This window comes from Gavialis gangeticus, unplaced genomic scaffold (genome assembly GCF_001723915.1).
Source record: "Gavialis gangeticus isolate Ggan-Ray unplaced genomic scaffold, GavGan_comp1, whole genome shotgun sequence".
Classification (NCBI taxonomy): Eukaryota; Metazoa; Chordata; order Crocodylia; family Gavialidae; genus Gavialis; species Gavialis gangeticus.
The window spans coordinates 21,230,733-21,242,931 of record NW_017728992.1 but is presented as its reverse complement, the minus strand read 5'-3'; the positions used below and the strand labels follow the sequence as shown (position 1 = coordinate 21,242,931).

The 12,199-nt window shown below is 43.1% G+C and overlaps 3 protein-coding genes across 3 annotated transcripts in view; 2 read left to right on the top strand and 1 right to left on the bottom strand.

The window, feature by feature from the left end:
* DNAH5 (dynein axonemal heavy chain 5) overlaps positions 1-12,199 on the top strand; it is a 555,556-nt gene that overhangs the window by 404,143 nt on the left and 139,214 nt on the right. The gene's annotated exons all lie outside the window — the stretch shown is intronic.
* Positions 103-1,041, top strand: LOC109298276 (olfactory receptor 1019-like). Its single transcript, XM_019518325.1, has one exon. The coding sequence runs from the start codon at positions 103-105 to the stop codon at positions 1,039-1,041; it is 939 nt and encodes a 312-aa protein (XP_019373870.1).
* On the bottom strand, positions 8,955-9,896 carry LOC109300534 (olfactory receptor 1019-like). The gene has a single exon (XM_019521218.1). It carries the CDS (start codon positions 9,894-9,896, stop codon positions 8,955-8,957), a length of 942 nt encoding a protein of 313 aa, XP_019376763.1.

The following is a 12,199-nucleotide window of genomic DNA, read 5'->3' as shown; positions in this document are numbered from 1 at the left end:
TCAGGTATTGGTTTTGTTTGGGAATTTCCTATCTGCCTGCCTCTCTGTCTGTCCATTTTTAATTGCTCGTTTTCCCCACCATGTACAGCATATCTAGAAGAAATGGGAAAGGGAAATCTGACTGGAGTGACTGAGTTCATTCTCCTTGGCTTCACAGAAAACCCTCAGCTACAAACCCTCCTCTTTGCAACCATTTTGGGCATCTATGTGGTAAGCCTGGTGGCAAATGCTGGCATCATCACATTAATCAGCAGTGAGTCCCAGCTTCACATTCCAATGTACTTTTTCCTCTGTAACTTATCTTTTGTGGATATAACTTATTCCTCTGTTATTGCACCCAAGACACTAGTCAATCTCTTAGCAGAAACTAAATCCATCTCATTTTCTGGGTGCGTCTCACAATTTTTCTTTCACTCACTTTCAATAAATGCTGAAGGTTTGCTTCTGGCTGTGATGGCATATGATCGGTTCATAGCTATATGCAAGCCATTGTTGTGTACACTCATTATGTCCAGGAAAGTCAGAATCCAGCTGGTGGTTGCATCATATTCCTGTGCCTGTGTCAATGCCATCGTGCACACAAGTTCTTTGTTCAGTCTGTCTTTCTGTACTCCCAGCATCATCGATCATTTCTTCTGTGACATCCCCCCACTCCAGAAACTCTCTTGCTCTAACACACATGTTGGTGACATGGTGCATTTCATCTTTGCTGCTGTAACTGCATTAAGTACAATTCTGATCATCGTTATTTCCTACACTTATATTATCTTTGCCATCATTCGGATATGTTCTGCTCAAGGCAGACACAAAGCTTTTTCTACATGTGCCTCCCACCTGACAGCTGTTGCTGTATTTTACGGGACTCTGATCTTTATGTATTTACGACCCACTTCTGGCAATTCAGCAAATCAAGATAAAGTGGTGGCTGTGTTCTATACCCTTGTGATTCCCATGCTGAACCCCTTGATCTATAGCCTGAGGAACAAGGAGGTGAAGGAGGCCCTGAAGAGGACAATAAACCAAAAGAGGATATGCCAATGATCTGAACTTGGTGATTTCGTAAGAAATAGAGATAAGCAGAATGGCCTGGGAAACTGAAAATCCATCACACTGAAATACAAAAGATTTCGTAAAAGAAAATCATTCAGATTTGGGATTAAACACCTCCTTCCCCCCCTCCCCCTCCAAAAAAACCCCCAAAAACAAAAAACAAAAACAAACCTTAATACTTTCCATAAATCGGAAATATCCAGGATTTTTCCATTTGCAGGGGGCCTGGCTATAAGGTAAGTATGTGAACATGAAATGGATAGTTGGCATCTCAGGACAGTGCTCCCAAACTTTCTTTCTTCCCAGTTTGCAGTCTTCCAACCTCCTCACCTAAGCCTAGTGGGAAGGACAGCTGAATTTTAGGGATCTAGAGAGCCTGGGCACTCTGCTTCTCCTCAGCTACCTGGCTGTGATAATGTAAATCCTGGAATAGTCTTCCAGAGGAGCACATCAATCAGTTGATCTGTTTAGCTCAAAAATTGAATTTCTTGGCAAAATTAAATATTAAGCATGGAATTTCCATTTTTGAAGTGGGCATTTTTGTCAGAAAATTGTTCTAACACAGTATTCTCAGAGGGTTTAAAGGTGAGGCAGAAATGAAATCTTATAGTCATTATGGCTGCTGACAGATATGGGAAAAAAAACAAGCAGCTCTTTACCAGAAGAGGAAGCACGTCAGTTTGGAGCCGTTTCCTAGCATCTGTATAGATTGTGTCCTTCAGTGGGACATTTTGGCACTTTTATGTCATAGCTGATTGAATCAGCTATGAGATAAAGTGCCAAAACACCCTGCTGAAGTGCACCATCTATACAGAAGTTGAGCAAGCTGGATCAAATTGACGTGATGCCTCTTCTGGGCATGTGCTGCACTTGAAGCAGGGGTGTGCCAAGCAGAAAATCAAGCTCTGGGTTTTCCCCACCCCACCATGTCTAAGCATCCTATATGTACCAACTTCTAAACCTTCTAATATAACAAACTAAATACAGTTGGGGACATTTAATATAATAAATGATAGCGAATGTTGACTTAAAAAAACCAATTAGTTTACTGGGAACTTTGCCACTGAGATAAATGAGTGAAGGATTACCAAAGTTGCACTGATTTTTTTCGCTGATTGTTCTGTGAACCTCAGTGCCACTTCAGATGGTGCAGAGCTGACATACTGGTCCAGCTAATGGTGCCCTTCCTTATTTATCTGGCATAGTCCTTTCTGCCATGAATATTCATTGAGCCCCAAGCTAACTCACATATTCTAAGAAGCAAAATAACTTTTATTTCCTAGATGTGGCCATCCATTTCTGCCATTTTCAACCATGCAACTGTTCCTTATGTCCACCCATGGTCAAGAAACAGAAGGAGAATATGTGAAATTTCTTTTTTACTTGTCTCCAACCATTAAAAACATTGAATATTAATTTTCATTAAAATTTTGAATTGAATAAAATGCTAATCACTTCTATAACTGAACCAAGAATGTCAGAAAATACCAAGTATCTTACTTTTTTCATATGAGTCCTAATGGAAATGTGAAATTAAAATGCGTATTGTCATTGAAATCTTAAACTGAAAAGGGAATGTACCATAGTTGCTTATGAGGTATTCACCAGCAGACATAGTATTACATGGGATTTGAAACAGACAGATCTCTGGCCAGAATTCATTTTGGTTCAATGTGCCTAATTGGGCAAAAGCTACTAGATCACTGTTAGAAACCTTCGTAATTTAAAGTAGCTCTGAGTTTATCTGTAAAGTCTATGCTATGGGAAATTCAAATGTTTAATACTTGTTTTTGGCGTGAATCTGAGCAAAAATAGTGTGTGGGGGACGTTTCTCATAGAATGAGCTCATCTAAAATATTTATATTGAAAAATGGCACAGCGTTTTTATTTCAGTTTGTTCATGACAGTAAATTCTAATCATCATCACACTGTGGTTCTGGTTGCTGTACAAACACAGAATAAAAATTGACTACACTCCAAAGAGCTTATATTACAAACTTGAGGGGAATTGTGAGCGGAAGTATAAAGTTTAAAAGTTGAAAAATTTTAAAAGGGCCATGACATTGGGTATTTGGGTTGATTTCAGCTGAAGCCAATATACAAATAGTGAATGAGATGAGGTTATTTGTAGAATTGGAGGCAGGACATGAAGGGCTCAGAAGGCAAACAGAAATAGATGTTTAATGTGATAGAAAAAGAGATGCCATCAAAAGGTGATATGGTCAAAGTGAAAAGCTAGGAACATGATCTTAGAACCAGCACCTTTAAGTGGATAGAACTGGGCATCAGAGCCTCTTTAAAGGCCAGAGAAAAGGATTATTGCAATAACTGAGGTGACAACTTGGATGGTCTCAGTTTGGAAGCATGCACTTCAGCTTGTTAAACCAAGAGGAATCATTTTGTTGTGGTTTATAGTTCAATGTTAAATTATAGTTGTGTATGGTACAACCATGCTTCACATGTATATTAGTTAGAATGTCTCTCATCCCCATTCAATGCAAAGAGCAGGCCTTTCTCATTGGACAGTTTCTCATGATGCACCTACAGTTACATGGTTACCAAGATGGGTCTGATAGGGAACATTATACATCATGGGGATGTAGTCCATAGACCTGTGCAAAGCGGCTAGCATTCACTTCGGATTTGGCCAATTCAGGGGACAGTAATTCAATTCGGTGATTCAAATCACTGTCCTGAATCAATTCAGCTGAATCTGATATGGAGATTCAGCTGCTGCCAAATCTCTGAATCAGTCAAGCCCATCCCTCCCAGCCCGGCAATGGTTGCCCCGCCTGCCACAGCTCCCCGCTCTTTGGGAAAAAAAAGCCCTGGCTCAATGGTTGCCGCTAGATGAGGGGCAATCCACGCTGCTCCCCCCCACTTCCCCACACTGCATTGGGGGGCTCTGCACAAACCCCCTCACTCCCCCCTCACTCCCCAGCCCCCACATGGCTGCCCTGTTTTGGCCAGCTCCAGCCCTTTAAGAAAAAAAAACAAAGAAACAAAAAAACCCCAGGAACTTACCGGTCCCGCCAGCGGGGAGTGGTCCCCACTGCCCCCTGTTGCCTTGTGCCATGTGGGGGGCTCTGCAGGAGCAGCATGGGGCAGTGGGGAGAAGCAGGGATCACTGCCCCCACCCAGCAGCCATGGGAAGGCTGAGAGAGCAGGCAGATGTTGGGGGAGCTAGCAGGGGTTCCCCTGTGGTACTCTCCCCGTTCCCCAAGCCCCCACCCCCGCTTAGTACTTACCAGCTCGGAGTCAGCTGAGGCTCCCTGCTGGAGCCACTGATTCAAAGTTTCATAGATTGTAGAGTCAGAAGGGACCACAAAGAATCATTCTGTCCAACCCCGTGCCCCTAGCAGGAAAGAGGACTGAGTTCAGATGACCCCAGACAGGTGTCTATCAAGCTTCCTCTTGATGATCTCCAAGTTCAGTGATAGTACCACCTCTCTTGGAAACCCATTCCAGATTCTGGCCACCTGTACTGTAAAAATTTTCTTCCGAAAGTCTAACTTGAATCTACTGTCCACTAGTTTCCACCCATTGTTCCTAGTTACTCCTAGAGGTGCTCTTGTAAATAGCGCATCTCCAATTCCCTGTTCTCCTCCCTTGATAAACTTATAGGCAACTACAAGGTTCCCCTCAGACATCTCTTGTGAAGGCTGAAGAGATCCAGACCTCTCAACCTCCCCTCATGGGGTCTTTCTGGAGGCCACTAATTATGTGAGGAGCCCTCCTTTGAACCCTCTCCAGATTCTCTGTGTCCCTCTTGAAGTGTGGCACCCAAAACTGGGAACAGTACTCCAACTGTGGCCTGACCAATGCTGCATAGACAGGGAGCATCACCTTGTTTAATCTGTTGGTCATGCATCTGCTAATGCACGACAAGGTGTGATTTGCCTTGTTGATGGCTTTGTTACACTGCCAGCTCATGTTCATCTTGGAGTCAGCTATGACTCCAAGATCCCACTCAGCCGCTGAGCTTCTAAAGAAGTCTTAGTCACCCCCAACCTGCAGGTGTTCTGGAGATTCCTTGTCCTGAGGTGGAGTACCTTACATTTATTTTTTGTTGAATTGCATTGGGGACTGTCCAAATTACCAAAGCTCTCTGAATCTTTTCTGAAGATCTGGAGAGCTTTGAATCAATTCAGACCTTTTAACTGGTCCCTGATTTGATTTGGATTCATAGATTTGGCCACTGAATCAGGCTGAATCTCCTCCAAATCGAATCACCACCTGAAGATTTTCACAGCCCTAGTAGTCCAGGGCAGTATCCTAGCTCAGAAGGAAGTAATAGGGAAAGGATGACAGAACGACAGGTTGTAAGAGACAAGGCACTGCCTCATTTTAGGCAGAACAAATGTATGGTCAGTTTGTCATGAGTTGAATGTTTTAACTGACTTGAATTAAAAGATGAATCTGGTTCCAAATGAATGGAATTAAAACTGTTCATTATGAATTGATAAATTAATAGTTTATCTAAACCAAAACCTCTTATGTCAAAGCCTACAAAGGGGGTGTCACGTTAGCGGGGCTGCAGGCTTTAGAGGGGTCACGAGAACAACAAGACCTTCTGTGATAGGATGGGGTGCCTTAACACCAACAGGCAGCAGAGGCCTTGCATCAACAGTGCAAGATTGCCTACTCTCTGTAAATTTACAGACACTGTAAAAACCAAGCCTAAAAACACCTGTCCATAAATTCTGTAAAAAAAATTGGGCCATATATAAAAAGACTAAGCATGATTGAAATGTCATCATCAGAAAGAAGCTGGAGGCAGTGTTGATGGCCAAACAGAGGAAAGCAGTGCCAATTGATATTTGAATGGGAGCACAGCACCTTGAAGGGTGTCTTGTCAGAGTTTTGTGGCTCACAAGAGTCTCCATAGCTTCCTTTTTACCCCCAGCCATGTGCTGCTGTTGCTGCATGTCATCCACCTGTAACACTGCTTGGCTCATGGGTAGGCAGACAGTAATCCTCAGTTCCCCTCCCCAGTGCTGCAATCCATCAGGCTAGGGAGGGCAACTCAGCCCATCTGAGCTGAGTTTCCCTCCCCAGCACTAGGAATGGGCTGGCTCACAGGCCCAATTGAGCCTGAAGTAGACTCAATTTCCCAGCAGCCCTTGCCCATCTCACACCCAGGAGTGAAGGGGCTGTGACATCATGGGCCCAGGGTTTCCATGGACATCTGTCTGAGTAGCTCTGGCAGGGTGTGGGGCAAGGCAAGGTGATGCTCCGTGGTTGAGGAAAGGGCCAGGATTTTGTGGCTGTGACAGTGTAGTCCAGATCTCGGGCAAAGCCACCACCTACTGTGTGCATGTCCATGCCTGGGGCATGGGGGCAGTGGATTGCAGCTCTGCCCTGGCTCTGGCCCATGCTGTCACAATCACAAGATCCTAGCCCTGGCCCCAGAGCAGCCCTTCTTTCAGCCACATACCCTGCCAGGTCTGCTCAGGCTGCTGTCCATGGAAACCCTGGCCTCGCAGTGTCATGGCCCTACTGCTTCTGGGGTCTCCATGGAAACTGGTCACAGAAAAGTTGGCAGGGGCTGCTGGGAAATGAAATCTGGCCACTGGCCAGATCCACAATTTTGCCCAGTCCTGCCCTAAATCAATAGTTATTTAAAGTAAGACCCTTATATGTACATGGAGATTTTCCAAAGGCTACACATGATTGGAGGCAGATGCTAGGAAGTGTTTATCTCTCACTTAATCAAATGAGTTATAGTGCTTAATTTCAAGCTGGTCTCACTGAGACCAGGAATTCAAAAATAGTTAATGTTTGGGGTGTTTATGTGGGAGTTGAGCATTTTGAAAAATCTGGCCATGTGCTGAGACACCCAAGAAGGGAAAGTGTCATCCTTTCCATCTTTTTGCTACAAAAGACCCAATTTAGATTATTCTCAGAAATCAAGAAAATGAAGTGGAAATTCATTAATTAAGAACTCTTCCATTTATTAATAGGAAAACGTTCTCAAGATTTACATTCACTGGCACCTTCTTGCCTATCATCCACTTACATGCCTCTTTTACTTCTTTATTCCTCAGACTGTAGATCAAAGGGTTCAGCATGGAGATACCCAGGGTATAAAAAAAAGACATTATTTTGTCTTGACCCATAGAGTTCTTTGAATTGAGCTGTAAATACATGAAAGAGCCTGTTCCATAGAGAATGGTAACAGACAAAAGATGGGAAGCACAGGTAGAGAAGGCTTTGCTCCTTCTCTCTGTGGAATTGTTCCTTAGAATAGCAGACATAATTTATATGTAAGAGATGAGGATGATCAGGATAGAAGACGTGACAATCACAGTAGCACAAGTGAAATGAATAACGTCCATGATGTGTTGCAGAACAGGATAGCTTCAGGATGGGAGGCACATCACAGAAGAAGTGATTGATGATCTCGGAATCACAGAAGAACAAGTGAAATATAAATATTAGGGGTGTGTAAAGATGGCCCTATTCAATTCAGATTCATATTCGGCCCAAATTGGGGAGTGATTCAATTTTTTATTTCAGATCACTGTCCCTGATTTGATTAGGCTGAATCTGAATCTGAAGATTTGATACTGATTCAGGGATCAGCGATTTGGACACAAACACAGCTTGAAATGTGTTCTCTACATACCTCAAGGTACCAGCACAGCTTGTGAGTACTGCAATAATGGGGTGCATGAAGCATCCCACAGGAGCACAGACCCCCCCCACACACACATGTTCAGCAGTGAAGCCAAAAGTGGGCATGAAGTCCTTCTGGTCCACTTTTGGGTCCACTGGGGAGTGCACTGCCACCCCGCAGTGGTCAACTGCAGGGGGACCCCAGGTTTCCCCCCAGACCAAGGATGCACCAGTCGCTGAGCCAGAGTGACGCGGTGGGGGGGAGGCAGCATGCTTCCCGGCAGACCCGGAAATGGCTTTTATACCCCGCAGCTAGGGGCTGCCAGAGAGCAGCCCAGCCCTAGATCAGGAAAGGCTCCCAGCCAGGAGCCCTGGAGCTGGGCTCATGCCAGCCCCCTAGTGCAGGGCAGATCTGGCTCTAAACTTAATGCAATATCACATCTACATGTATGTTACTGCACATTCAATAATCACAACTAAACTTAAAACCTGCACTTGTATCAAAATTAGTCATGACTAGCCATTTTTACTGTGAAGTAGGGCATGCATGTGTAAAAACAAGTCCTTACTGCACAGTAAACTAGACTAAGGTGCATTAGCATGACTCATGTAGATGCACTCATTGTGTAGCACGTATATAAAAACTGTTAACCCCCATTCACGTAAATCATCAAGGTTGGCCTGCAGAATTTCCTGGGAATATGCAAAGGGGAAGGGAAGTCTTTTCTAACATGGCAAAAGGAAAACATCTTATTTCACTTTTTACTTTAATTTTCAAGAGGAATGTAGCTGAGAAAAAGTACTTACAAACCTTTTAACCAACACCAGCAAGCAGCCTATCAGAAATGGTCGTTGGTAACTAGATCAAAAGTTCTACCGAGCCAGTGGGCCAGGGTTTGGTAGTAATAAGAAGTCCCTAACGGGTGCCTCTGGACCCTCAGGATTCAATGAAACCATGGCATGGTGCTAGATGATACTCTGTATACCCATCTCTGTTGTATCCTCTTGATGAAAGCTATTCACATTTGATTGTCCCTGGCCATGTCTACATGAGTTGCTACTGCACAGTAATATCAGGAAAAAAAAACAACATGTGGGGATGATACTGCACAATAACTCCAGTTTCTACACAGTAATTTAGTACTTGGTTATGCAAGTCCTAAATGACTGCACAGTAACAACTGTGCAGTCTGCTGCTCATATAGATGAAGGCCCTGAATATCAAAGTTATCTCTCACTCCTCTGTCTTGATCCTATTAATTAGTGAGAAACTATTTGTGACATTCTCATTCAACAAAAGACAACTTCTTGTCTATCATCCTCCTGAAGGCCTCTTTTCCTTGCTTATTCCTCAGGCTATAGATCAGAGGGTTCAGCATTGGAATTGCAAGAGTGTAAAACACAGAGATGATTTTGTCCTGGTCCACGGAGTACTTTGAACTGGGCCAAAAGTACATGAAAGTGCCTGTCCCATAGAAAACAGTGACAGCTGTCAAGTGGGAAGCACAGGTAGAGAAGGCTTTACGCCTGCCATCAGCAGAGTTGATTCTTAAGATAGCAACTAAGATATATATATAAGAGATGAGAATGCTCGGGATGGTAATTATTCCTATTGCAGTTGAAAATGTGAAATGAATCATGTCAGTGATGTGGGTATCAGAACAGGAGAGCTTCAAGATTGGGGGCACATCACAGGAGAAATGGTTGATGATATTGGAATTGCAGAAGGACAGCCGAAATATAAGAATAGTCTGGACTGTTGCATTCACCCATCCTGTGAAGTAAGAGCCCAGCACGAGAAAGATGCAGAACTGCTTGGACATAATGACAGTGTAGAGCAATGGACTGCAGATGGCTGGGAATCGATCATATGCCATCACCCCCAACAGGCAGCATTCACAGGATACAGCAATGCAAAAGGAAAAGAACTGTGCAGCACACCCAGTGAAAGAGATGACTTTGCTCTCTGTGATGAAGGTCATCAGGGTCCTGGGAGCAATGATGGTGAAGTTTCCAATATCTAAGAGGGCCAAGTTGCTGATGAAAAAATACATAGGGGTGTGAAGCTGGGAGTCAGTTTTGATTAACGCAATCAACCCAAGGTTTCCCAGTAGGATTATCAGGTAGATGAAGAAAAAGACCATAAAGAGGAAGATCTGAAGCTTTGGATTGTCTGTGAATCCCAGCAAAATGAACTCAGTCACAGTAGCTGTATTCCTCTTTGCCATGTATCCCAGAGGTGCGTATTGTGCTGAAAGAGGAAATTAATACAGAATTTAATGAATACAGTGGCAGAACATCAGAGTCATAGGATGTTGCCTTGACCAAGAGAAATCCAAGGTAGTGGACTTATCCGATAACACAATTTTTCTTGCAGATACTATATTTCTTTGTCCTTGTCACACAGAAGTAGTAGCCTATCTAGAGAATTTACTTATGGCTTAATGCTAGGAGATTTTAGCACATGAACAAGTTACCACAAGGTAAGCCAACTGTGAACTTGCAGCAATGGGGGCCAACATTTTAGGCAGACGTTTCATAAATTAAGCCCCGTGCCCTCCCCAAATGCTGTTCTAATCCCCATTCCTTGCCTGATCTTCTCCTCTGCTTTGTACTCCCTACCTTGTGTTTCTTTCATGATCAGCTGTTCTGCCTTCTGTTCTCTGAGCTATCTGTTGCTGGGCTGCCTTCCTCCTCCTCATCTGTCACATGCCACACAGAAGCTGCCTGTGCCACTTGTGTCACTCAGGCTGTAGATTGGCCACTCTTGTTTTACAGTGTCCCACAGCAACGGAAAGCTTTTATAATACAGTAGGTGCAAAGTAGCTGAGCACTCAGTGAAAGTGGGGTCCTTGAATTTACCATGGAGTAAGTGCATACACACAGGTGGCTTTGTTAGAATTGTCGATATTCTGTATGTTCATATCCTAGCTTATTTCGATATCTGGACCCTAAGAGTTAGGAGATCCAAATTCAATCTTGTTGCAGAAAACCACTAGGCCTATTTTATCATAATATTACTTCATATGATCTGACCACCCTTATTGGTTACCACTTACACACAGGACTGAATAGCAAGATCTCAGTTCAATAAACATACAAGCCATTGTGGAAGAAATCAAACTTTGTGTTGTGGTTGAATCAGAACGGACAGAGCCAGCTTTTCTTTATTGAGGGCTGTACTGTGATCACAGGGAGAACTCCACACAGCAAGGGAATCACTCACTTGTCTGTTCAAAGGAATCCTCCCCCTCCTTCAGTTTCTAAGCATTTTTATACTTAAGACAGATCAAGAGAAAAAAATACAACCTTGAAAAAACTAAAACAAACTTACTTCTGTGCACAGAGTAATAATGCAGAATTATTTTTTTTTAATCTCAAAACATATAACTGAAATAAGCAGTGTTAGCACTTCTGGTCTCTGTCTGCTTATTTTCTAGTCAGAGATGCCAAAGCCTGACTAAATTTCCTTCACCATGAAGACGTACGCATATCTTCTGATGGAGCTAACTTATTTATTTCATTAGTTTAGAGATTCATTAGCCATAATAAATTAGAAGAGGAGTCATTAAAGTCTCCTTTTAATGAGGAGACTGAAAGAAACAATGTTACATCCTAGAATTGTAGAGTTTGTATTCAAGGGACTTTACCCTGGTAGTTTCTGATGTTGTAGCAAAACCCCCAGGGTTTCCTTTTTTTCTTTTTTTTTTACTTAACAATACATTCCTTCCCTTTCCCCAACCATTTCTGACTCTTTCTCTGCCCTCTCTATCCCTTATATGTAGTTATATTTAGTCATAGGTAAGCTAAGTTCTTGTGTGCCATTATTATAACAAGACCCTATTTTATTGTAAATAGTGTTCTGTTATTTTTGTATTGAGTTTTACTGTTTTATATTGTATCCCTATTATGTTTGTACTGAATTTTACTGTTTTGTATTGATATTGTTTGATTTAGGTCTGTTCTGTAAAGTTAGCCAAAGTAATGTCAAGTCCCCATTTTGTGTCCCCTGCCCAGGCATACCCTATTGTAATTTTGTTGTAACTATGACTCATACCTACCCCTCCTATGGAAATTGGTTCCTGGATGAATGACAGTGAATGAGGGTGCTTGAGACATAATGGTAGCAGGCCTAAAAATAGCTCCTGCTGAATGACTGGGTCATCAACTTAAGAACCGGACCACTGCCTTGCATTGACTCTCCCTGAAACCACAGGCCTACTCCCAGGACCAGAGACAAAACCCAATATTTGAAAGATAAAGACCCTCCAAGAAACCAGCAACATGGAAACAAAGAACAGAACAGAACCCAGAAACTTCCCTGTTGTATCCCATCGGACAATGAGGGCACCTGGAACTGCATGACCTCTTCTGAACAGGACTGGCCCTTGCCTGGGCATGTCCTTCCCATAGAAGACACAGGTATTCTACCCCTATAAAAAGGGTTGTAGAGTGTGACCTCCTTGGGATGCCCTCTCAATCCAGACCAGCACTACGTCACACCACCTATCCACCCAGAGGCCCTGCCATT

What these genes read in the sequence shown, in the direction of transcription:
- LOC109298276 (XM_019518325.1), top strand. Translation starts at nt 103, where the DNA reads ATGGGAAAGGGAAATCTGACTGGAGTGACTGAGTTCATTCTCCTTGGC.
- LOC109300534 (XM_019521218.1), bottom strand. Translation starts at nt 9,896, where the DNA reads ATGGCAAAGAGGAATACAGCTACTGTGACTGAGTTCATTTTGCTGGGA.